This window comes from Pteropus vampyrus, unplaced genomic scaffold (assembly GCF_000151845.1).
Source record: "Pteropus vampyrus isolate Shadow unplaced genomic scaffold, Pvam_2.0 Scaffold736, whole genome shotgun sequence".
NCBI classification, from domain to species: domain Eukaryota; kingdom Metazoa; phylum Chordata; class Mammalia; order Chiroptera; family Pteropodidae; genus Pteropus; species Pteropus vampyrus.
The window spans coordinates 38,408-63,301 of record NW_011889517.1 but is presented as its reverse complement, the minus strand read 5'-3'; the positions used below and the strand labels follow the sequence as shown (position 1 = coordinate 63,301).

The 24,894-nt window shown below is 52.9% G+C and overlaps 3 protein-coding genes across 11 annotated transcripts; 2 read left to right on the top strand and 1 right to left on the bottom strand.

Annotated features, from left to right (window-relative positions):
- The first annotated feature begins 695 nt into the window (after positions 1–695).
- Positions 696–6,598, top strand: TM9SF1 (transmembrane 9 superfamily member 1). Of its 5 annotated transcripts, none has more exons than XM_011385500.2 (6): positions 696–1,230; positions 2,006–2,364; positions 3,109–3,730; positions 4,023–4,208; positions 5,096–5,369; positions 5,950–6,596. In XM_011385500.2, the coding sequence occupies exons 2-6, from the start codon at positions 2,023–2,025 to the stop codon at positions 6,341–6,343; spliced, it is 1,818 nt and encodes a 605-aa protein (XP_011383802.1). In that variant the 5' UTR covers positions 696–1,230; positions 2,006–2,022; the 3' UTR covers positions 6,344–6,596. The 5 variants fall into 5 exon arrangements, with proteins under 5 accessions (XP_011383802.1, XP_011383801.1, XP_011383800.1 ...); XM_011385499.2 differs by having other exon boundaries at positions 696–1,322; XM_011385498.2 differs by lacking the exon at positions 696–1,230 and adding an exon at positions 1,287–1,666 and having other exon boundaries at positions 5,950–6,598.
- Positions 6,454–15,357, top strand: IPO4 (importin 4). 3 transcript variants are annotated; one of them, XM_011385502.2, is made up of 30 exons: positions 6,454–7,025; positions 7,101–7,187; positions 7,299–7,378; positions 7,463–7,504; positions 7,865–7,994; positions 8,082–8,261; positions 8,512–8,577; positions 8,687–8,788; positions 8,871–8,954; positions 9,209–9,373; positions 9,471–9,524; positions 9,685–9,794; positions 10,116–10,224; positions 10,386–10,515; positions 10,720–10,833; positions 10,934–11,047; positions 11,282–11,402; positions 11,534–11,645; positions 11,754–11,869; positions 11,986–12,063; positions 12,138–12,195; positions 12,286–12,391; positions 12,498–12,691; positions 12,846–12,893; positions 13,258–13,383; positions 13,477–13,685; positions 13,784–13,916; positions 13,997–14,101; positions 14,803–14,872; positions 15,001–15,357. In XM_011385502.2, exons 1-30 carry the CDS (start codon positions 6,957–6,959, stop codon positions 15,129–15,131), a joined length of 3,243 nt encoding a protein of 1,080 aa, XP_011383804.1. In that variant the 5' UTR covers positions 6,454–6,956; the 3' UTR covers positions 15,132–15,357. The 3 variants fall into 3 exon arrangements, with proteins under 3 accessions (XP_011383804.1, XP_023381934.1, XP_011383803.1); XM_023526166.1 differs by lacking the exon at positions 13,997–14,101 and having other exon boundaries at positions 6,789–7,025; XM_011385501.2 differs by having other exon boundaries at positions 6,789–7,025; positions 7,101–7,378.
- Positions 15,326–24,811, bottom strand: REC8 (REC8 meiotic recombination protein). Of its 3 annotated transcripts, none has more exons than XM_023526168.1 (20): positions 21,451–24,811; positions 21,132–21,325; positions 20,966–21,034; positions 20,702–20,844; positions 20,541–20,616; positions 20,313–20,433; positions 19,175–19,259; positions 18,750–18,829; positions 18,405–18,492; positions 18,202–18,274; positions 18,029–18,120; positions 17,811–17,860; positions 17,331–17,462; positions 16,928–16,994; positions 16,651–16,820; positions 16,417–16,465; positions 16,097–16,163; positions 15,836–15,967; positions 15,662–15,768; positions 15,326–15,566 (listed from the first exon to the last, which is right to left on the bottom strand). In XM_023526168.1, the coding sequence occupies exons 2-20, from the start codon at positions 21,185–21,187 to the stop codon at positions 15,475–15,477; spliced, it is 1,749 nt and encodes a 582-aa protein (XP_023381936.1). In that variant the 5' UTR covers positions 21,188–21,325; positions 21,451–24,811; the 3' UTR covers positions 15,326–15,474. The 3 variants fall into 3 exon arrangements, with proteins under 3 accessions (XP_023381936.1, XP_011383805.1, XP_023381937.1); XM_011385503.2 differs by having other exon boundaries at positions 17,331–17,459; XM_023526169.1 differs by lacking the exon at positions 21,451–24,811 and having other exon boundaries at positions 20,702–20,758; positions 21,132–21,180.
- Between the last annotated feature and the right edge of the window lie 83 nt (positions 24,812–24,894).

Sequence of the window (24,894 nt, the reverse complement as noted above, 5' to 3'; positions counted from 1 at the left end):
AGGAAAGTAGCAAGATGACTGTCATGGTAATATAGGTGAGAGGATGGGCCTGAACCAAGACAGCTGTGGAGGGCAGGTATTTGGAAGATATTCAGGAAATAAGTAGATAAGGCTTGGTGGCACTGATCTTAGGGGCAAGGGGTAAGAGGCCCAGGTTTCTGGCTTTAGAAACCAGGTGGTTGTCCTGGTCTCTTAAAAACTATTCCAAAGCCATCCTAAGTTACTTTTCTAATTACAAAATTTATTGATTGTCTAAAACACCCAATCCCCTACTTCCTGGAACCTCACCTTCTCCTGCAGGGAGGAGGGCTAGGTCAGAGAGGGCAGATGTGGGTAAATAAAGGACTTTTCCGTCCAGAAGCCACTAGTAACTTTCTGCTGTACTACTTTCTCCAGGAAAAGGGAACCTTAAGTCAGCTTCCTTACACGTTGCTCCCAGGTGGTCAAAGGGAAGTCAGTGCCCCTGGGTCTGACCTCCAGGGAAACTCAGGAAACTCCTCTAAAGGCAAGATCCCCTTAAAACATTGCTGAGACAGACAAGGGTAAACTTCTCCAGAATAATTTGCAATACTAAATTAAGAGAAGCCAAAATACATACACATAGATAAATAAGAACAAAAACATGAGTCCAATGTATGGCAAGATTCTTTACCTGCAATAAACAATAACCCTGTCAAGCTGTCCAACTCAGGGGGTGAAACTGCAGACATCCTATCTCTTTGCGTGCCTCTGCACCAGACCTGGCTTAGACCTACCTATCGTCGGACATGGAACAGGCATTGCCAGGGAGGCCTCCAGGTTCAACCTCGGGAAGATATTTTTATTTACGTATTTATTTTTTGGCGGCAGGCCATTCATGACAGGTGGGTGAGAAACAGTGAGGTGAGATACAGACTCCAGGACCCTTCTATGTGCTATACCCTGCCTGTCCTAGCACAGCGACGCCCAAACCCTCATCCCCGCCTGGGTTGGGAGCCATGAACCGCTCAGGGCTTGGCCCCAGGAGTCAGTGGCGAGTCCCATTGGTGCGGCCGGCAAACGCTTCGGGGCGTCCACTAGATGTGGGCACAGCCGCCGCCCGGATTCCGTGTCCTGGACAGTCACTGGGCGCGCGCAGCGGGCACTGCTCTCGAACCTTCCCCGGGGCGGGCCGGAGGCCGGGCGACGAGTCTTTTCCAAAAGGGGCGTCTGTATCCTCGTAGCCAAGCCACGAAAGCAACCCCCTCCACGGTAAACCACTGGTGGGGCGGCCGCTGTCGCCTCCAGGCTCCAGGAAGGAGCTTCCCGCCGGTCTAAGGCCCCGGCTGGTGAGGGCGGAAGTGGTAAGACTGACGTGTCCTGGGCTGCTCTCCCAATCGCCGGGAGGGCCCCTTGCCGGGGGAGAGGCTAGCTGAGCCTTGCGGGGTTTGCAGAGCTGGGCTGGGCCTCCCGCTATAGCGAACTCTTCGGCGAGCACTTCACTGAGACGAATGCGGTGTCCCTCGTGGTTTGACTGTAGTCGCTGCAAGCAGGCACCGCCGCAGCCGACTTCGTAGAGGTCGGTTGTCAGGTCCTCTCCAGGCCGCCGCTAGCGCGCCGCTCTGGGGGAGACCCCAGCAGGAATCCAAGGGCAGCTACGGGGCCCGCAGAGGCCACTGGCGCCGCCTGGGTCGGCCCTTCCCACGTGGTGAGGACCCCAGGGCTGAGGCCAGAAGGTGCTTGAGGTGCGAGGCTGCGTGGCGTTGCCATGGAAACAGCGGAGGCGTGCGGGGAAGGGCCAGGCGGGCAGCGGGAGAGGGGAACCACGGGTTGAGAACAAAAGAGCAGAGATGGAGCCCAATTTTCGGGATAGAAACATGATGTGATGTGGGGGTCAATAGGTGTCCTTCTGAGGGAGGGTCGGAGAGGTCAAGGGGGAGGAATTGCAGCCATTGAGTGTCAGTCACTAAGAAGGGTTTGACCTGGGCCTCATGAGTTGATCCCTGGTTTTCATAATCTCAGGACTCCCCCACCCCCACCCCAACAGGTTCCCCTGCCATAAGGATGACAGTCCTAGGGCACCCTCGAAGTTGGAACTGTCAGTGGTTGCCACTCATGCTGCTGCTGGGCACAGGCCATGAGCCAGAGGTGGAAGGTGTGACACACTACAAGGCCGGCGACCCCGTCATTCTATATGTGAACAAAGTGGGACCTTACCATAACCCTCAGGAGACTTACCACTACTATCAGCTTCCAGTCTGCTGCCCTGAGAAGATACGCCACAAAAGCCTTAGCCTGGGTGAAGTATTGGATGGTGACCGAATGGCTGAGTCTTTGTATGAGATCCGCTTTCGGGAGAATGCGGAAAGGAGAATTCTGTGCCACATGCAGCTTAGTTCTGCACAGGTCAGCCTCTCTGTGTTGGCTAGAACTTAGCCCTGCCTCCTAGGGACTAATAAGAGTGCCTCACATTTATAGTTTTCAAAGCATCTTTATGGAGATGATCTGACTTGATTCTCACTACAAACCCATGTGGCAGGCAGGGCAGGTGGTAGTATTTGCAGTCAGCTGAAGAAACATACTTGCTCAGAGGTGACTTTTTCAAGACTGCATGGATAGATAGTCCAGGGCTCCTGACTCTAAACTTCTCTGCTGGTAATAAGTTCCAAACTATCACTGCTGCATTGTTATTTCCTTCCATACCTACAATTTGGCCGTTTCTTAACTGGCTCCTTTACACTCTACCTAATCATCCCTGTCAGGCTTTTTTTCTTTAGCAAATCTTATCTTAGGGCACCTTTCTCTATTCTTCTCCAGACCTTCTCATACCTTGCCTCTCTCCTTTTTCTAGTCATACTTGCTCTTTTTGGAGAATCCTAACATACTAGGGTCTAACTCATTGGTTCTCAACAGGGGCAGTTTTGTTTCCCAGGGGACATTTGGCACTGTCTGGAGATACTGAGATATCACTATTGACGGATGCTACTGATACCTAGTGAGAAGCCAGGGATGATGTATCTTACAATGCACAGGACAGCCCCTAACAACAAAGAATTATCCAGCCCCAAATATCAGTAGTGCTGAGGTTAAGAAACCCTGCCCTAACCCTACGCTTGAGGCCTTGTCTGATTCCTGACTCACTCTTTGTAGGTGGAACAGCTCCGCCAGGCCATTGAGGAATTGTACTACTTTGAATTTGTGGTGGACGACTTGCCACTCCGTGGCTTTGTGGGCTACATGGAGGAGAGTGGCTTCCTGCCTCACAGCCACAAGATAGGACTCTGGACCCATTTGGACTTCCACCTAGAATTTCATGGAGATCGAATCATATTTGCCAACGTCTCAGTGAGGGATGTCAAGCCCCACAGTTTAGATGGGTTACGACCTGATGAGTTCCTAGGCCTCACACACACTTACAGTGTGCGCTGGTCTGAGACTTCAGTGGAGCGTCGGAGTGATAGGCGCCGTGGTGATGATGGGGGTTTCTTTCCCCGAACACTGGAAATTCATTGGTTGTCCATCATCAATTCCATGGTGCTTGTGTTTCTACTGGTGGGTTTTGTGGCTGTCATTCTCATGCGTGTGCTTCGGAACGACCTGGCTCGGTACAACTTGGATGAGGAGACAACCTCTGCAGGTTCTGTTGATGACTTTGACCAAGGTGACAATGGCTGGAAAATTATCCATACAGATGTCTTCCGTTTCCCTCCATACCGTGGTCTGCTCTGTGCTGTGCTTGGTGTGGGTGCCCAGTTCCTGGCCCTTGGCACTGGTGAGGTGATCAAAATTAATCAGGGATTTCTCTCAAGGGTTAAATTTAAGTAGGTGATTTGTTCAGAAAAGATCTGCAGAGTTCTTCTGTCCAAGGTGAGGGGCAGACCTGGGGGATGGGGTGGCTCTAGCAAGGATGTGTGTATCCTACTGTGGGTTTTCTGGACAATGGAGTTGTGAGATAGTGTTTTGCTGGAGGCCTTGGGTCTGGAAGAAAGGGGGCTAATTCCTCTGAAGTTGCCAGAAGAGGGATAGGTGAGACCTAACATAGACTTTCCACTACTACCCTACAGGCATTATTGTCATGGCGCTGCTGGGGATGTTCAATGTGCACCGTCATGGGGCCATTAACTCAGCAGCCATCTTGTTGTATGCCCTGACCTGCTGCATCTCTGGCTACGTGTCCAGCCACTTCTACCGGCAGATCGGAGGCGAGCGTTGGGTGTGGAACATCATTCTCACCACCAGTCTCTTCTCTGGTGAGAACTGCCCTTTCCCTGGTGGACCAACTTAGGAATTTAGAGCGCATCATGGAACTTGGGATAGAGTCAGAGTGAGGCTTTAAAAGAATGAAAATAGGCCAAAGAAAACCATTCAAAAGACAAGAATACATTTCTTTTGCATAGTTAAAATTATTAAGCCCTTAAAATGTCCTAGGCAGCATGGTAGACACTCAACATACCTTCATCTCATTTAATCTTAATAATAACTGTATGCAATAGATAATATTGTCCCCATTTTACAGATGAGGAAATTGAATTTTGTGCTAGTTAAGTAACTTGCCTGAGATTAAACTCCTAAAAAGTAGTGAACCAGGTTTCAGACTCAGGCAGTCTGACTCTAGAGCCTGCATTCTCAACCATTATATTGAAATAATACTCTCAAATTTAGTTTTTGATATTCCTCCTTTTTTTAAATTTATTTTTGAGATGGGCTACCCCACTCTAGCCTTTAAGCTAGCTTGTCTTTTCAAAAGCAGTAGTTGCATTCTAAACCTTTTATGGTCCCAATGCTAAGGGTCTGATTTATATTCTATCACATTTGTTTGAACCAGGGCTTTCTGTAAACAGGGCCTTAATCCAAAGGAATGTCTCATGCTAGGAATCATTGAAGCCACAGCAGAACAGGCCCTTGGAAGCACATGGATTTGTGTCACTCTCAGATCATTATGTAAAGCTGCCTTGATCTTTAATGATAATGAATAAGGAAGAAGTGTTGATAAGGAACCAGAAGTGGGAAACGAAAGGGTGGTGTCTGCCTGGGAACAGGATGTTTCACCCCTCTCCCGTTAGGTCCAGTCTGAGTGGATGCCCCCAGGGATGTAGCTCCTAGTGCTGACTCTCCCTTTGGGGGCCCATCCCTGCAGTGCCTTTCTTCCTGACATGGAGTGTGGTGAACTCGGTACATTGGGCCAATGGTTCGACACAGGCTCTGCCAGCCACCACCATCCTGCTGCTTCTGACAGTTTGGCTTCTGGTGGGCTTTCCCCTCACTATCATTGGAGGTATCTTTGGGAAGAACAACGCTAGCCCCTTTGATGCACCTTGTCGCACCAAGAACATCGCCCGAGAAATCCCGCCCCAGCCCTGGTACAAGTCTACTCTCATCCACATGACTGTTGGAGGTTTCCTGCCTTTCAGGTATTCTCTCTTTATTCCATGGCCATTGCTCACAGGTTCCCGACCTCGACTTTTCTTTTCCCCACTCACCCCGTACCCAAACCCAATGTCAGTGATAATCTCTGGTTCAGCTGTACTGTTAGGAGATCACTAAATGGTTCCTCCTTTCTTCAAGCAGGACTGAGCTTGAATCAGTTCAAACATGAGGGTGTCTCATTTATAAAGCTCTCGAGAGATATCGTTCCTTTCACCATTGTCCTGGTTTCTGACTTTAGTGTCTACAGGTAGCATGTGGGGCTTAAAGCCCATTTGATTACTCATTCAACTTGTTGAGTACCTCTTAGTGGCAGGCAGATAATACAATGGAAAATAAAAGACAAGATTCCCACTCCCAACCTATTAAAGAAGATGTTCTGAAAATGTAAGCAGCTAATCATAGGTAAAAGAATCCCCATCAAGCCAGGAATTCCAGGGCAGGGAGTGGAGTGGACCTACTTGCTACAGTGAACCAATAACATAGTTGGTGGCTGGACTTTGGTCCAGATACTGTGCTGGCAGTGCGCAGCCCTTTAATGCTGTGTCTCGTCTCTTCTCTTCACAGTGCCATCTCTGTGGAGCTGTACTACATCTTTGCCACAGTATGGGGTCGGGAGCAGTACACTTTGTATGGCATCCTCTTCTTTGTCTTCGCCATTCTGCTGAGTGTGGGGGCTTGCATCTCTATTGCTCTCACCTACTTCCAGTTGTCTGGGGAGGATTACCGGTGGTGGTGGCGCTCTGTGCTGAGTGTTGGCTCCACTGGGCTCTTCATCTTTCTCTACTCAGTTTTCTACTATGCCAGGCGCTCCAACATGTCAGGGCCGGTACAGACAGTGGAGTTCTTTGGCTACTCCTTACTCACTGGTTATGTCTTCTTCCTCATGCTGGGCACCATCTCCTTTTTTTCTTCCCTAAAGTTCATCCGTTATATCTATGTTAACCTCAAGATGGACTGAGTTTTGGGTGGCAAAACTATTACTCCTGTCTCCCTTTCTTCACGCTCCATTTCTCTCTCTTATCAACATCTCTTCTGATTGTGCGATGGCGTTGTTGCCCTCCCCTTTGGGCCTCCCTTTTCCAGAGAGGGCCTGGAAATTATAAATCTCTATTATATAAGAAGTATATATTTGAACTTTTTAAGTTGCCTTTAGGTTTGGCCCTGACTTTTCTTTTTACAATTATCAAAATAAAATTTGTTAAGAAAAAGGATCCTGTAGTTGGAGGGTTTGGTCTGGATATAGGAACTCGAACCCTGCCGTTAAGGGCAGTGACCCTTAGAAAGCTGGGTTGGCCGCGTTATGCACGGAATTCAAGTTTTCCACAGAGCTTGGGAACTCTCGGCTGGAGGAACCTACATCTCCAGGGCGCCGTTTCCGCTCAGCAGCGCTCAGCCGGGCTCAGCCCAACGGAAGCGGCAGGGCCACAGCTCTTTGTCGGAAGCGAATTGAATCACCCTGGCGACGGGAGGGGCGCGGCGCAACGCCCTTTCCGCCGGAAGTGGGTTTCAGAGCCTCCACGTGCGGTCCCTCCCCGCGCTCCCCGCCGTGTAGCGGTGGCTCGGCTGCTACCATGGAGCCTGCGGGCCTGGAGCGGATCCTGCGGGAGCTGCTGTTGCCGGACACCGAGCGTATCCGCCGGGTACGGGGCAGGCGCAGCCGGGGCGAGCGGGAGGTTGCGGAGAAGTCCTGATTCTGATCCCCAGCCTCTCCCCAGGCCACCGAGCAGCTCCAGGTCGCTCTTCGGGACCCCGCCTCTCTGCCGGCGCTCTGCGACCTGCTGGCCTCGGCGGCAGACCCTCAGGTGAAGCTCCTGCCCCTTCTCGCTGAGCTTCCCACAGTACGCCACTGGTCACGCCACTGGTCAAGCCCCAGTTCCTGCCAGGACCCTCACATGCCTGTCTCCTTGTCCCAGATCCGCCAGTTCGCAGCCTTGCTGACCCGCAGACGACTGAACGCCCGCTGGCGACGGCTGGCAGCGGAGCACCGGGAGAGGTGGGCAGGGCCAGGGGCGGGGCGGGGCGGGGCCAGGCGGAGATGGGCAGACCAAGTACCAAACACCTGCCACCTGTGTTCCAGCCTCAAGTCCCTGGTCCTAACGGCCCTCCAGAGAGAGACAGAGTAAGTGCCTACCCGCCTTTTCTAGGGACCCTAAATGACTCCAGGCTGAGACCCTTTCTGGGTTTCTGTCTTCTCTTTCAGCTACAGGCTGGGACTTGGGGGGCAGGGACTTCAGTTTTAGACTAAGAGTGAAGCGAGGATTCTAAGCCTGTGTTGAAGACTAAAGTTCTTGAGAATGGGCTGTCAAAGAATGGAACCGAAATTCCCTCTGAGCCACTGTCTTACGTGTCCCAACTGGCAAAGATTCTGCGCCCTCACCCGGAGGTTTCTCTCCTGGCCACCCCATGGAGGCAGGGCCAGCATGTACAGGGAGGATACTGGAGGGTGATTGGGGGTCGGGGGAATCTTTCCTTTTTGCAGGCACAATGTGAGCCTTAGCTTGGCCCAGCTCTCAGCCACCATTTTTCGGAAGGAAGGCCTGGAGGCCTGGCCTCAGCTCATGCAGCTTCTTCAGCACAATACCCACAGCCCCCACATCCCTGAGAGAGAGGTACTATCACATGGTTGGTGGGAGGAAAGGACTGAGAGGCTCAATAGACCATGTAAGTTTTTCCCTTTCATTTCCACTCCTGGATAGATGGGGCTTTTGCTGCTAAGTGTAGTGGTGACCTCCCGGCCTGAGGCCTTCCGACCCCACCACCGGGAGCTTCTTCAGCTTCTGAATGAGACCCTTGGTGAGGTGGGCTCTCCTGGGCTCCTCTTCTACTCCCTGCGCACTCTGACCACCATGGCCCCTTACCTCGGCACTGATGATGTGGTGAGATGTGGGCCTTCACCTTCCCTGGCCCCCTGTCCTCAGGCCTTTATGTCCTCACCCTTGCAGGATACAGAACTACTTCAGATTCTTTCTTTGCCTTTTGTCCTTCCTAGCAATTGAGAGGGGCTACTGTGGGTGGCTGTGCCTGGGCTCTTCCTGTGTCCAGGCTTTAAGGAAGCTGCCAGCTTCTGGGGCCTGAGACTAGACTGCATCATGCTTTCTGTGATTCAACTCATCCTATGTCCTCTAGCCTCTCGCACGGATGTTGGTGCCCAAGCTCATCATGGCCATGCAGACTCTGATTCTTGTAGATGAGGTGAGGGCATGTGGGCGGGAGCTCTGTTGGAAGGAGAGTGCAGGAGCATCCAGCCTGGTCCACTGAAGAAGAGCATGATAACCCTGTGATTTGTCTGTCTGTCTGGCAGGCAAAGGCCTGTGAGGCCATGGAGGCCCTGGATGAATTGCTGGAGTCAGAGGTGCCTGTCATCACCTCCCATCTCTCTGAGGTCCTCACATTCTGCCTGGAGGTGAGCCTGGGGTGGGCAGGGCCCCTGCTGCTTGTTCTGGATTTTCCTTGCCTGCCTCTAATTCACAGTAGTCTCTGGGCAGGTGGCTAGAAACATGGCTCTGGGCGATGCAATACGTGTACGTATTCTCTGCTGCCTCACTTTCTTGGTCAAAGTCAAGAGCAAGGTGAGTGCCCTCCCAAGTACACTACTCCACCCCCACCTCCTTCCCTCATCTCACTCCTGGGGCTTTTGACCATCTCAGGGTATCTAATGTACCTTTGCTAAGATATTCAAGACTTGGTCTGGCCTCACCCCAGCTTCTGGCTTGGAAATTGAGAATCTTCTTCTGGACCCTTCTATGGTCTAAAAGCTGGAATTTTTAATGAATCCATCTTGAGAGCAGATTATCAGGAACACTGTTCCACCCTCCCTCTCAAGGCCTTACTAAAGAATCGTCTCCTGCCCTCCTTGCTGCATACCCTTTTTCCCATTATGGCTGCCGAGCCCCCTTTGGGCCAGCTGGATCCTGAGGATCAAGATTCAGAGGAGGAAGAGCTGGAGATTGGACTGTTGGGAGAGACACCCAAGCATTTCGCTGTACAGGTGGGATGTGGGACAAGGGCGGGGCAGGGTGTTAGGTGGCTATGGGAGGTTGGGAGGCAGAGGTGGAGTCCAGCAAAGTCTCCCTGTCATTTCTCAGGTTGTGGACATGCTAGCACTACATTTGCCACCTGAGAAGCTCTGTCCTCTGCTGGTAAGTATGGTTCCATCCTTCCCGTTTCCATATCCCCAGGTGTACCTAATCACCCCGAAGCCAAGGATATTTGGGCCTTGGTGGGTGTAGAGGGTCCACTGTCAACAGGAATGGGCAGGCTTGTGCTGGAATTTCAAGAGACTGCCCTGTTCTCCCCTAGATGCCCATGCTAGAAGAGGCCTTGCGGAGTGAGAGCCCGTACCAGCGCAAGGCTGGGCTCCTGGTGCTGGCCGTGCTGTCTGATGGAGCTGGCGACCACATCAGGCAAAGGTGTTTATTCCCGTCCTGCAGTGAGGGTGGACCATGGGGAGGAGGACCACATGGCTCATGGTAGTCCTCGTCTGTGCTTGTTATTCATGCCTAATTATCAATAGTGTTTTTCTTCTACTCTCTAAAGTATCCTGGTTTGAAAGATAAATGGCTGTAGGGACCAGGGAGTATGATGTGGTGAGATGTGGGCCTTCACCTTCTCTGTCACCATGTGATGACAGAGAATGCCTTGGTTTTCCCCGGGGAATCAGGAGAACAGCTCAGCCTAGGGCTCTCGGGCCTTAGCTCTCAGACTGTGCCCTCTTGTCCTTTCCCATCCAGGCTGTTGCCCCCGCTACTGCAGATCGTGTGCAAAGGCCTGGAGGACCCATCGCAAGTTGTGCGCAATGCTGCACTGTTTGCCCTGGGCCAGTTCTCAGAGAACCTACAGGTCAGCAGGGTTGAATGTGGATAGCCACCATTTCAGTTCCCACCTGTCCCAGGGACCAGCTTCTCTTCAGCTTCATCTCTCCAGGCACCCCTTCTGCTATTGGCACTTAGGTATGTGCCCTATGGTTGAGCCAACTCAGGGCCCACTCTTCTTTCTCCCAGCCTCATATCAGCAGCTATTCAGGGGAGGTGATGCCACTGCTCCTTGCCTACCTGAAGTCAGTGCCTCCTGGGCACACACACCACCTAGCCAAGGCCTGCTATGCCCTGGAGAATTTCGTGGAGAACCTAGGTAGTGATGGCATTTGGGGGTGCGAGGGAGGCAACAAGGCTGTATCTTTGGCTGAAGGGAGCAAGGTGTGCAACTCCCTGAACTACCACCTGTGGTGGGGAGAGGGATGTGGTGGGACCACAAGGATGGTCAGCTTGGAGGCAGGTGGGCCTCCAGTAAATAGGAGACCTGGGTTGGTTGTTAGAAGGCTGCTCTTTCCCACAGGGCCCAAAGTACAGCCCTACCTTCCGGAGCTTATGGAGTGTATGCTACAGCCTCTGAGAAACACCAGCACCCCCCGGGCTAAGGAGCTGGCTGTGAGCGCCCTGGGGGCCATTGGTGAGGAGAAGGAGGCTGGAGATAGGGCACGGGGTTCACCCAGAGAGTCTGTGGCGGGTGGTCCGGGCACCCCCTCCAGCTGGTTCTGTCTTTCCTATAGCCACGGCTGCCCAGGCCTCCCTTCTGCCCTACTTCCCCACCATCATGGAACACCTGCGGGAATTCCTGGTGACAGGCCATGAGGACCTTCAGCCTGTGCGGATCCAGAGCCTAGGTGAGGAAGGGGCTCCCAGGCAGGTCTCCCAGTGCCAGGAAAGGGCCAGTGCTCACCTGCTGTTCACAGAGACCTCTCCCAAGGCAGCACAGGCATCTGTCTTATCGAAGGAGGCACTCCTCCTGCACCTAGGAGCAAGCAGAATTTCCGAATTCTCCCAACTGCCACCTTTGGTCCGCCATTCCTCTGGCACAGCTCCTCATCCCAGTGCTAACCAAATCCTTGCCCCCACAGAGACACTAGGGGTGCTGGCACGAGCAGTGGGGGAGCCCATGAAGTCCCTGGCTGAGGAATGCTGTCAGCTGGGGCTGGGCCTGTGTGACCAGGTAGACGATCCTGATTTGCGGCGCTGCACGTGAGTGAGCCTTCACTTGCCCTCACCCCAAGCCCCAATTATCTGGTTCTAGACCATAGGTTTCCCCCAGCTCCCTCATCCTATCCAACTACAGCAAACAGGAATGTACAGCTTCCACCTGCCTTCACCAGGTACAGCCTGTTTGCAGCCTTATCAGGGCTAATGGGTGAGGGCCTGGCACCCTACCTGCCACAAATTACCACACTCATGCTGTTGTCACTGCGTTCCACCGAGGGCATTGTGGTGAGCAGAGTGGGTGGGCTGGGCCGGTTGGGGAAGGTCAGCCCTGGGGTGAGACTTATCTCCTGGGCCCGGCTGAGCTAAAGTCCTTGCTGTGCCTCTTCTGTCCAGCCTCAGTATGATGGCAGCAGCTCCTTCCTTCTGTTTGATGATGAGAGTGATGGGGAGGAAGAGGAGGAACTCATGGATGAGGGCGAGGAAGAAGAGGATGACTCAGAGATCTCAGGGTACGGAAGGGTGCCATTCTAAGAGTGGTCAGAGGAATCTTAACTTTGGGCAAGGGCCCAGTGCTGGGTATGCTCCTGATGGAGCCTAATCACTGCTGCTCCCCACCTTACTGTAGGTACAGCGTGGAGAACGCCTTCTTCGATGAGAAGGAAGATGCCTGCGCTGCCCTGGGGGAGGTCTCTGTGAACACCAGGTGAGCACTGGCCCTTCCCTGGCACTGGGAAGCCCCCCAGAATCCCTTCCCCATGGCCGTGTTTCTGTCTACAGTGTGGCCTTCCTTCCTTACATGGAGAGTGTCTTTGAAGAAGTATTCAGACTTCTGGAGGTGAGTGGGCAGTGGGTGGGATTTCAGGGCTAGAGGCCCTGTGTTCTACCTGCACATAGCAAGTACATCCCGTCCCTCTCCATCCCACAGTGCCCTCACTTGAATGTACGCAAGGCAGCACATGAAGCCCTGGGTCAGTTCTGCTGTGCTCTGCATAAGGCCTGTCAAAGCAGCCCCTCAGAACCCAACACTGCTGGTGAGAAGGGCACTTGGGCCAGGCTGGGGCCTTTGTAAGTGGAGTGGGGTTGGGAGTGGGGGGACTGGCAGGGCCTGACCAGGGCTTCAGCCAATCATGTCCCCAGCTCTGCAGGCTGCCCTGGCCCAGGTGGTACCGTCCTACATGCAAGCAGTGTATGGGGAGCGGGAGCGCCAGGTGGTGATGGCTGTGCTAGAGGCCTTGACGGGAGTGCTGCGCAGCTGTGGGACTCTCACACTGCAGCCCCCTGGCCGCCTTGCTGAGCTCTGCAACATGCTAAAGGCTGTGCTGCAGAGGAAGGTGAGCGGGGCAAGTGGGCTTCAAGATGAGGAGGCGGCCTGGCCCCAGGTGGGGATCGTCAGAAGCTACAAATCCAGCTCTCCCATGCCCCCACCCTGTGGAAAGGAAAAGGGGCAGGAGAGCCTAGACTGAGCTAGACTACCTCTTTTTGCAGACTGCCTGTCAGGACACTGACGATGACGAGGAGGAAGATGAGGATCAGGTAAAAGCTATGGATGCAAATTGTGGGACCACACAGTCTGTTTGGTAGCTTCCATAGGGCAGAGTGGACAGTGCACTTGGGCTTGGCCTGGGAAGTCAGGTCTGCTAAAAGATTGGTAATGGCTCCGAATGACACAACCCTGCTCCCACTCAGGCAGTGGGGTTTGGGGTGGGCTTGGATTGATAGGTGAGCAGAGGAAGGCCAGAAGCAGCAGCTGGGCTGCAAAGAAGCCCAGCCTAGAAAGGTCTAGTCCTGTCACCAAGGGAAGTCCCCATGGGGACCACCAGCAGTAGAAGAGCATGATAGGAAGTACCACAGTCAGAGATTTGACCCTGGTGCTTTAGCCTCTGACTTGGCCCCACAGGCTGAATACGATGCCATGTTGCTAGAGCATGCTGGTGAGGCCATCCCTGCCCTGGCATCCGTGGCTGGGGGAGATGCCTTTGCCCCCTTCTTTGCCGGCTTCTTGCCATTATTGCTCTGCAAGACGGTGAGTGCACCGTCTTCTGGCTTTGAACCCCATTCCGCCCAATCCCCTGCTCTGTCCTAGTCCCAGACTGACTTGCACTCCTCCTCCCACCAGAAACAGGGCTGCACAGTGGCAGAGAAGTCCTTTGCGGTGGGGACACTGGCGGAGTCCATTCAGGGCCTGGGTGCCGCCTCAGCCCAGTTTGTGTCCCGCCTGCTCCCCGTGCTGCTGAGTGCCGCCCGGGAGGCAGACCCTGAGGTGCGGAGCAATGCCATCTTTGGGCTAGGTGTGCTGGCCGAGCATGGGGGCCGCCCTGCCCAGGAGTATCCTCTGCTCGCAGTAGGGGCCAGAGTGGCTTGAGAGTGTCCCTGGGGAATGGGAGACGTCTGCTGTATGTGCCTATTCCTTGACTGTGAACCAGTCACTTCTCCAAGCTGCTGGGGCTCCTGTTGCCTCTCCTGGCACGGGAGCGCCATGATCGTGTTCGTGACAACATCTGTGGGGCACTCGCCCGCCTACTGATGGCCAGTCCCACAAAAAAACCAGAGCCCCAGGTGAGTGATGGAGGTATTGGGCAGAGCCAGGAAGCCAGGGAGAGTGCGGGGCAAGGGGCCAGAACCATCTGTGTGTCCAGGTACTGGCTGCCCTGCTGCACGCCCTGCCACTGAAGGAGGACTTGGAGGAGTGGGTCACCATAGGGCACCTCTTCAGCTTCCTGTACCAAAGCAGCCCTGACCAGGTAACCCCGATGCTGGAGCTTGATGCTCCCTTCTCAGTGATAGGCAGAGTTGGCATCAGTTGTAGCTGAGGAAGTGATGGTTTAAGCTGCCCTTTGACTATCCATACCATTTTCTCATTGCTCTACAAGGACTGGCAGCCAGGCTTATGTGAGAGGAAGAGCTTCTCACCACAGAGCATTTTTCCTTAGGAGCCTTCATCCTGCCTGGCTGTTTTCAACTTCTGGTCTGAGCTAGAAGTCACAACTTTCCTAGGCTGATTTCTTAGACCAAGCTCTTTCAGGCTGTGCTCCATGGAGCCTGGGTACCAGTCTGGGCCTCATCACTGTTCATTCCAATCAGAGCAACTCTGTTTTATGAATGAGATTTGCTTGTACCAAGTGGCTAGGCTGGGACCAATGGCTCAGAGCCCTGTGTCTGTCACCCTTGTTGTGCCACCCTTGTGTACTTTTAGAGACTATTGTGTCAGTGGAGCTCCTGGTTGTCTGGCTTTTGATCTTGAGTCCATGACTTCAGTCATCTTTGGTTATAATCCCCTGTCCTCTCCAAAAACAAAAAGTTTCACAATTGTCTTGGATGCCTGTGAATCAATATAGGCTCCAACACCCCTGGTAGGAGACTGCCTGTCCTTGGCCCCTACCACCCACCCCAGTCCTGGGGCCCAGGGGTGTTGCCACCCAAATTGGCCCTTCTTTTCCCACAGGTTGTAGATGTGGCTCCTGAGCTCCTGCGTATCTGCAGCCTCATTCAGGCTGACAATAAGATCCCACCAGGTGAGGGTAGCAGTTGTGGGCAGGGTGTGGGGAGGTGAGGAGCAACAGGGCTCAGTGAGCCTGGGGCAGCTAGGGGATGGGAGCCAGTTCTCCCTGGATCTCTCTCTCTCTCTCCACTATTCACCCAGACACCAAGGCTGCACTACTGCTGCTTCTGACATTCTTGGCCAAACAGCACACGGACAGCTTCCATTCGGCACTGGGCTCGCTGCCTAGCGACAAGGCTCAGGAGCTCCAGGACTTCCTAAGCCTCAACTAGAATGCGGGCTGCAGCCAGGCCAGAGGGAACAGCCTGCCCAAGCTCCAGGACCACCACTCAGCCCAGTTCCACCTCTTGCCTTACCAAAGATTCTGGGCCTCATACCCACTTGGGGTCCCAGCCCTGCTTGCTACCTTACGGTGCTGAGTCTGCTTTGCTGTGGGACAATACACACAGGAGTCATGACAACATACTATAATAAAAGGCAGTTCATTTTCTGCTTGAACAGTAACTCTGAGATCAGGAAGGATAGAAATGCATGTTCAGAAAGGAGACAGGCAGGGCCTAGTGAGGCAGAACATGGTTTAATGTAGCTGGTTCTTGGCAGCTTTCTAACTTGATTCTAACTGCTGTGGAATCGTGGCCCTGGCTGAATCAGGAGGCGCCCGTATGGCTTCTCTTGTTCTATGCGAAGGATCTGCTGCGTTGCGAGCACTGGTCAAGAGGGGAAGAACAGGCTGGTCAGAGAGAGTCTTTACAAGTGTTCTCTGTATTGTGTGCCCTACACACATACATGCGTCCATACTCACCCAGGAGCAGGTAGAAGACCCGGGCAGCCACCCTGCGGGGACTGAGAGGTGACACCAGGCTGTTGAAATCAGGCTCCCTGTTGGCCTGTAGCTCCAGTGCCACTGCCCTGTAGGGATCAAGAACTGTTAGCCCCAGCCTAGGCCCACCCCACAGAGGCACCCCCTCCATGGTACCTGTGCACAGCTTCAAGTGAGAGTAGCTCAGGCTCTGGGGGCAGCTCCAAAGGTATTTCCATGGGCACCTCAGGGAGTTCAGGCACCACAGGCAATGCAGGGGGCTCTGGCTGCTCTGCCTCAGCCCAGGCCCTAGAAGAACATGGGAGTCAGATGGAGCGAGGAAGTGGCAGCTGTGATGGTGTTAAGGGGTATACCCATCCTAGTCATTGCTCCACCTGACAAAGATTGCAGCCTGAGCTCACCCAGGCTAGCACTTACCACCGCTCTTCTGGGGGGATGAGGCTGATGCGGGATTTCTCCTCCTCAGCTGCTTCTATGGAGAGCTCTGTTGGGGGAGGGGAAGGTCATGAGTGGGTCTGCTTGGATCTGAGCAGTCAGGACTTTGGGGCCACCTGATCAAACTGGATGCCAAAAGCTGTGCAATGACGTTACAAGCACCCAGGAGAGAGAACTGAAGAGAACCAATCTATGCTTCGTATGTTAAATGCTCCTCTGACAAAAACTGTCAGCAGTTGGAGTACCAGTTTCCTGGGACAGTGGTTACAGGAATCTCCACAGTCCCTGCCCCAGGTGCTTACCTGAAGACAGCATGAGGGGCCCACTGGGCTCTTGGGCCTCCCTCAGGACCTGGGGATAAGAGAAAGAGCTAAGACCCTAATCATCACAGAAGCACTTGGGGAAAGGGTGAAGCAATCCCTGCACTGAACCTGCCTTGGCTCTGGAACAGGATGCACCCCAAGCCCAGGACCTGGTGCCATTGGCTTATATAGGCAGAAGATAGCTCCTGCAGGAAGGAGTGAAGGTGCAGTTACCTCAATATCACTCAGAGTTTCAGCCTTTCTCCTTTCCTCTTCAGCTGCTGCCTCTCTCTCAGCAGCCTCCTCCTCCTCAGGCTCCAGGGGTGGCATTCGCCTGAGTGCTCTTGGGGGTGGCTGGGCACAGTGGGTCCAGAAAGCCAGCAGTTCTGGGGATAGCCAGCCAGCTGGATGGGGACATGGTGGCAGCATAGACAGGGTTTGAGGCATGAGGAACACCAAGAGTGAGGAATATGGGATCAGGATCCCGCATGCTAACTCCTACCACACTTACAGTAAGTTGGGGTTCGGAACAGCTCTGTGGGGCTTCTGATGGTTCTCTCAGGAGGCTGCACCATTGGCTGCATGGTAGGAAAGGCCAGAGCTCAGAGTCCCTCACTGCCCCTTCACCTCTGCAATGCCTTGTTCCGGGGCTTCTGTCCTTCCAACCCTTTCAGGCACATGCCTGCCCCTGCCTGCTGTGCCCACTGCTAAAAGGACTTTTAACTGGTTCCTGTGGATGTGCCAAGCAAGGTCACTAAAGGAGCATGGAGAGTTGTGCATGTTCAGACCCCCAATGCATGCACTTTGGGAAATGTTCCCAGTGCCTCCTGAGGAGTTTAGAAGGCCCCAGCATGCACCTGCCCCAGGCCCTCCCTGCCTCCTTCAATCCCCTGCAAAGCCTGGAGTGCACTCACACACTCCCAGCAGTGAGCTCTGGTGTACAGTTGTTTCTGGAACTGCTCCCGGGAGATCTGAGTCTCCTTGTCCCAGAACAATAACTGGCGGCGGCGGCGGCGAGCAGGTGGTGAAACGGGGGGCCTCCTCTGCTGAGTCGGGGGGGGGGAGGAGGGGGATGGGAGTAAGACTACCCATTACTCCTTTTTCCTGACATCCTGGTGGACTGCAAATAGTCCCCACACAGCCACCCCAGAGGTCCCTGGAGAACAGGCTGGGTGGGCCTCCAAGAGCCTGTGCAGCTCCTACTCTGCAGGAGCATACCCATTTGAAAGTACAGCTGGATAACCTGCAGTATGGGCAGGGTCAACTTTTAACTAATTTGTACAAATGCCTGTGTAGGCTAGCAGTGGCCTAGGGTTTGGGGAAACAATATGGGTGAGCAGCTCTGGGAGAGGAGGGTGAAGAGAAGGAGAAGGCTTGGAAGGTCTACTACTCACCTCTGGGCTGAGTGGGGCCGGGAGACGCAGCTCCTCTGGGGGCGTCACCTCTGCAACAACATGCTAGGTCCTGGCTCCACCCCACACCCTCTGCCCTCGCAGCCACCCAGGCAAGAAGCTAGCAGGTCCTCCCTTTAGCAAGTGGGAATACAGAGTCTTTGTCTGCAGTGGTTGTGCAGGTGCCCCCAGGAAAGGACCCAGGCATGGCAGATACTCACCAGCAAGCAGGGCCTCAGGCTCCCAGACTGCTGGCTTCAGCTCCTCAGGGGCTAGGACTGGGACTGGAAGTGGTTCTGCTGCCCCTTCCACCCTGAGGGAAAATGAGCAAGAGAGATGAGGGTACTCCTCCCAGTACTGACCCTCTACCTGGCCCAGGGGTTTCTGCCCTTACCGTGCAAGAGCTATAGGTGAGAGCGGGGGAACTGTAATTTCCATTTCCGGGACTCGGGGCTCCTCCTTGAACACTGCAGAGAGAGGATAAGGGCTCAGAGCACAGAAGAGAAAAGATGGGAGCACTACCCAGGTCCAGATTGCCCGTGTCCGCGGCCTGGCTGTCTAGCACCAGCCAGGCCCTACACTGCCAGATGAGCCTGCCTCGTTCCTCCAACAAGATTGCTTCATCTTCCTCAGCAATGAGCAGGTCCAAGTCTCGGCGGCTAACCTCTGGGAGATCCCGTTCACCCTATCATGAAAGAAATAACAAGGAGAAGGGGCTTAATTCCATTTCTGAAAAAAGGAAGTGGATCCAGGAGGCTGAGTCTGAGAGGCATGCCACAAGACTGGACCAAGGAAGCCCAGGGGCCCAAGCGCCAGGGGCAGAGAGAGGGGAAATGGAAATGGAGAAGGCAGGACTTGGGCAGAGGGAAGTAGATGCAAGGGTGCCAGGCTATCGGAATCAGGTATTAGGCCTCAGGCTATGTGTGCAAGGGGACAACTCACCTCGATGTGTAGCATGCGTATAGGCTCCGCCTCCTGGAGGGTGATGGCCTCAGGAGACAGCACAGTGACCAGAGGCCTGACTGGAGGGGCAGTAAAGTCGTATCAGCCCCTCTACTTCTTTCCAAGTTCCCACACCCATGTGGTGAAGCAAAAGCATGGACTCTGGGTTCAAGTCAACCTGGTTCCAGTCAGGCCAGCCACCAGCCATTTGACCTTGAATACATTGCTTAACTACTATGGGCTTCAATTTTCTGACCAGTAAGATGGGGATTAGAATTCTGATCGCATGGGACTCTCGTGAGGCAATGATGAAGTTACACACACAAAGTGCCCCTCACAGGGCCTGGCTCTTGAGAGAAGCTCAAAGATGATTACTTCTTCAGCTCTTGGAGCTTCCTAAGCCCCTCACCAGAAAGAAGGCTCACCTGGTTTCCCAGGCTCTGTAGGGACTTCAGGAGGGGCCTCCTCAAGAACTCTCTCTGGGGTCACAGCCTCCAAAAGGTGTCGAATCTTTGGGGAGGGATTGGGGACAAAAGATAGAGTTCAACTTCGGCCCCCTCCTTTCCCTCTTTTACAACTCTGTTCAGGCAATGGATAGTAATAACTAATTCTTTATGTCTAATTCTTGCAGCACTGACATCAGCATGCAGTGAACCCACTCACCATCTGGTCTTCCTCCCATTCCTACCCTCATGGCTCCCGTCCCAACCAGTAATGCAGCCTTTGTCAATTTGTCTGTGCGAGAAGCACTGCATCCTTATATCAAGTGTTGTGGGGAACAGAAGGAACAGAAAAGATTCTTGATCTTAAGCATATGGTCTAGTAAAGAGACGAGTTTGTATATGATCCCAGCAAAGGTCAACACAAAGAATAAAATAAGGCCTTAGTAATGTGCTAATTCAAGAATGACATTTGTTTCTGGCTGGGAGTTGGATAGAGACTTCGTGGAAAAGAGTAGCATTTGAGCAAGGTCTTTAGGGATATGTAGGATCTGACTAGTAGAGAACAAAGGATGACCATTATGGGCTAGGAAAACAGCACAAGCAAAGAAGTGCATGCGGCATCTTTGAAACACAGGAACCAGACTGGTGTTTGGGAGCCAAAGATGCCAAGAGGACGTGCTTAGATGTCTGCGGAAGGCTAGCTCTGGATCAGGGCACAGAGAGCCCTAAATGCTAGTATTCCATTTGCAGTGGGGAACCACTGGAGGTGTTTTTGAAGGAAGAGAGTCACATCATTGAAGTTGCAGAGATATTAGGAATGGATGGAGAAGGACATGGGTAGGGAAACAGTGCTGAGGGACAATGAAGGCCTGGATTAGGGCCTTGGCAGTAGGAACAGTGTGGAGATGAGTGGGGACAAGAGCTGCCTCTAGGTTGGTCTTGAATAGGTAGCTAAGTGGAGCTGGGTCCACCATGACAGTCCCCCTAGCATCGACTCCTGTGGGGCAAAGCTGTGGCAGGCTCCCTTCCCCTAACCCATGTCAGACTGGTGCAGGAATAGAACTCTCCTTCTGCACTGTCAACTCATCAGCCTGAGGTGTCCTAGAGGAATAAATACTACCTGAGGGATATCGAAGGGACTAGGAAGTCTAGGATCCACAGACATTATCCCAAAAAAGGGGTCTGGAGCATCTTCCAAGGTCTCCATCAAGGCCAGGCGGTTAGGAAGCAGCAGGCTCGGTCTGAGAGAGAATGTGGCTGTCAAGGACTGAGGCTGAGATGGGCTCAGGCCAAGCAGGGAGGTCCCCCACCAAAGGCTGGGTGGTCCCAGTCCCAGAGGAACACTCACATCTCAGTCTCCACCATATCTATTCGGATCTGCAGCTGAACACGGTGCAGACGCTCCAGGATGTGCTGAATGTCCTCTGTGGGAAGGCAGGACAAGGTAGAGAGCTAGCCTAGCTGAGGGTCATTCAGCTCTGCCCCGCCTCAGAGCCTTCCCAGCCTTACCTACGAGATACTGGCATTGTTGTGAGTAGACCCGGATCACGCCAATCTGTAGCTGGGCTGAGAGATAGAGGGAGAAGCGGGGCCTCGGCAAGCCGGGCTGGGGAGGTTGCACTCGTACCAGCAGGTAATTGAGGATTTCCTCGCTGGGGAACAACGCACCCTGATCACCGCTGCACAGAGAACCAGCCCCACAGCTTTGCCCACCCCCGTTCACCCCCTAACCCACACCAGCACCAGGTCATTCCTCCCTTTTCTGGGCCTTACCAGGTCTTCACCACGTTAACTTTCAGGTATTCTCGCTTCACCAATCGGCTGCCGCGCGTCGCTGCCAGCCTGGACCGGGTGGAGGTGGTAATGGAAGGGGAGCTATCAGACAGGGATTCTAGGGCTCCCCTCCTGGCACGCCCACTCTGGCCCAGCCGGCCCTTACCAGATGGTGGCGAAGCAGCCGGTGTGGCGCTGAAGCACGTTGGGATAGTAGAACATCGTTCCTCCGAGGTTTCACCCTCTCGTCGTCCACCACTCCTCTGTTTGAATCTCGGCCCGAATTCTTTAGGGCATGGGATTTCCCGGCACCGCGGGAGAAGGATTTGGGCAGGTGGCGCTGCGGGTGGACCTAGAATGCTAAAATAAATGGTGGATAAATGATTAAAGGGACAAGTAAAAGGAGATGCATACTGGATACACAGGGATGCCCCCTCTCTGTCGGCCCTGAAGGTTCGCACGCCACGTGGGTGCTTCGAACTTACTAGATTCAGTTTGGGTTGCAGGTTGGAGATGCAGAGCTCTGAGGAGAGGCTAGGGCAGTGGTTCAGACCAAGTCCTGAGGGGGAAATGATTGTCCTCCGCAGAAATGCTGAGCCAGTCTGGGGCCTTTGCACTCAGCTTGGGCAGTGGCAGTCTCTCCGAGCCGCCCTCCAGAGGGACTAGATCCCACCTCAGGGAGCACTCCCTCTGGTGTTCTGCGCCTTGCTCCTGCTTAGATGACAGCAGGCCCCAGAATAGCCTATGGGAAGAGGGGTCCGCGAAGCAGTGCTGTTCCAGGGCGACGAGAAGCAGGCCGAGGGTCGAAGCGACAGGCGGGCTCCCCAGGCGGGAACGAACCGATCTGCAGAATCCTGCGCGCTGTGAGGCTTTTATGAGGTGTCCTGACCAATGGGCTCTCGTTCTCTCCTCTGGTAACAAGGGTTCCTCGGAGGCTCTTCTCTGCCGACCAATGAGCGAGGAGCAAATTTCCACCTTTCCTATCCAGCATGGTAACAACTTCAACCAGCAGGGGACGTTAGGTCATGCCCGGGGCAATAGCCTTGGCTGACCCTGTTCGCGGCCTAGCCTGCGGTTAGACCTTGCTTTTTCCCCCAAATTCCACCAGGTAGCAATTGATTGGTCTCTCTTTGTGCCAGTCTTGGGCCTATCATGAGCTGGGCAGGTAGAAACGGTGTGAGGGGGCCTGGGAGCCACTACGGGTAGATGGGGAAGACGGCAGATCTCACAGGAAGCAGTGAGAGGACTTGCAGGGTAATTTTCTAAATGAACAGTTTAGATCGTGGGCATGCCTGATCTGGCTGTTTTCCAGTTGTGAATGTTTTCCTGGATGAAATAGACTTTAGCTTTGTTGGATGCAGGACACACTCTCAGCATACAAAAGCCATTTATCTCAAACAATTCTTTGTGTAAAATTAAGTCATATTCTAGTTACCAATATCCCTTGTCTCCATTCCGCCTGCCTTTGCACATCCATTTCTTTGGCCCAGATGCCCTCCCCAGCCTTGACTCCAGGGCATGCTTCTGCCTCTTTAAGATAGCTCTTATTGCAGCCAATCTGACCCTATTTTATTTTGCTCCTTCAATCTGGGAGCTCTTGAGATTGGGGTCTTGTGTTTTCAATTAGTGCCTGGAACCTAGTTCAGTAAATATTTGTCAAATGAATGTGCAGTTACCCTAAACTTATGACCATAGAATGTCAATGCTGAAAGGGATTTCAAAATCTAGTCCAAGTCTTGCCTTTACAGATGGGAAAACAGAGCCCTATACAGACTGCTTCTCCCAGACCACACAGCAACTCAGTGACATCCTGGTTAGGAACTCTGCTCCCTTGAATTCCAGTGTTCCCAATCCCTATTCTACCATGCTTGGCTAAATTGGTTTCTGCGTGATACAATTGCTTCAATCACTGTACATATGTTGTCAATGTTCATAAGCGTTCACATTGGGGCACAAAAATGATAAAATGGGGGCACCTGCCCTTAAGGTGCTTAGAACCTATTTTAGGAGATAAGCAAGGGACGTAGAATTTGTTCATCCATCCATCCATTCATTCGGCAAGTATTTAATAGACCTTCACTAGGGTTTTAAACAAAATTTTATTGAAAAAGGAATCAATATCTGATTTGTTGGGAGAAGTAGCAGAGGTCACAGGGAAATGACAGAAATGTAACTTGAGAGCACTATGTGCCAGACACTCCTCTAGACACCAGGGATATAGCAATGAACAGAACAAGTCCTTGTTCTCATAGAGTAAGAAAGGAGAGAGCATAAGGAAGTAGACTAATAGAAATATGTGAAGTAGTTAGTGCTATGAAAATGAGGCTGCATAGGAGAATAGAGAGCAGTGAGGGCTGACGTGTAGGTGGGGTGCTCAGAGAGAGCGTAAGTCATGTGTCTACCTGAAGGAAGAGTATTTTAGACAAAAGAATTGGCAAGTGCAAAAGTCCTGAGGCAGAAATGTATTGGTGGATTCAAAGAACCTGGAGCAAAGTGAAGAATGGAGAAGAATAGAGAAGAATGGCAAGGGATAAGGTTAGAGAGGAGGATGGGAGCCACATCACAAGGATCTTGGAGTCTATTGTAAGGATTTGGGTCTTTCCCCTTAGTTGAGAGCCAATGGAGGGTTTTGAGCAGAGGAGTGATATGACAAGATTTGTGTTAAGAAGACTTACACTGTGTTGAGAATAGGCTAAAGGTGGACAAGAGCGGAAGCAGAAAAGATGTGGAAGGAAGCAGGAAGAGGTGTGAGAGACGGTGGTGACTTGTTCCAAAGTGTTAGTGGTGGAAGCAAAGAGAAGTGGTCAGATTCTGGATAGCTTTTAAAGGAATGACAGGATTTTCTGATGGATTGCATGTGGGGTATGAGAAAAAATGGAAGTCAAGGAGGAAGCAGGTACAAGGAAGATCCAGGAAGGATTTCAGTATATTGAGGGCACAACAAGTCTTGTGCATCTGTGTACTCAGCACTTGATTTCTTTACTACTAGTGCAGATACCTGATTAGGCTCTTGGCTTCTCAGGAGGACAATGGGCAAAACTGAAGAGAAGGAAGGTCCAAGGAAGCAGAAAGGCTCAAAAACATCACTGAAGGTTGTCAGGTGAGACAGCAAGAAGTTTCTTGAGGATCTAGGCATCTAGCTTTGATCATGTAGGTGATCATGTAGCTGAAGGCTTATAAGAGTGAAATGACAGGAAGGGATCTAGTCTAGGAGGCTCCTTCTCCTCCAGTCTGGTGTCACGTGTAGGAAGTGGGGAGCTGGAGACCGTGGCAGTCAGGGAAGTGGTGACTTAGGTCTGAACTAGTCTGCTGGAAGTGAGTGTACAGAGAGGAAGGATGGCAAGTGGTCTTGTAAGGGAAGAACTTCCAGTTCAGTGGCAAAATAAACAGGGGGTGGAGGAGTCAGCTGATTTGGACCCCTCAAATCTCAGCAAAGTGTTGGTGACATGGCAGGTTAGGCCAGGTTATCTTTTGTGGGGCTCAGATAGAATGAGTTTAAGAGAACTCTTCAGTCAGGGTGACAGTGCACCATGTGCTAGGAGAAGAGGCGCCAGGGCCTGGTCTGCCCCAGACACAGAAGGTTCAGCAATTCTTCCCCGATTCCCCCTCCCCTGCCAGGCCCCAAGGCCTCTAGTCCACAGTTTCAGGTCAACTTCAAGTTTTCCCATTCATTCATATCTCTAGTCCAGAGTCCAACCCTAGACCTGTTGCAAAGGCACAAATCAGAGGCCTCTAGTCAAGAACTGTGGAGTCCAGATCTTCCCATGTGAAGTTGGTGGCTATATTGGCTGTAGGCTCAGTGCCCCTCTCAGTGGCTGACCCTGACCCCAATTCTGGTTGCCTAGAAGGTACAGAGAGCTAGGCCCAGCACCCACAGAGCCCAGACTGCATCCTAACCAGAACCACCCGGAGGGGAAGAAAGGACCCCA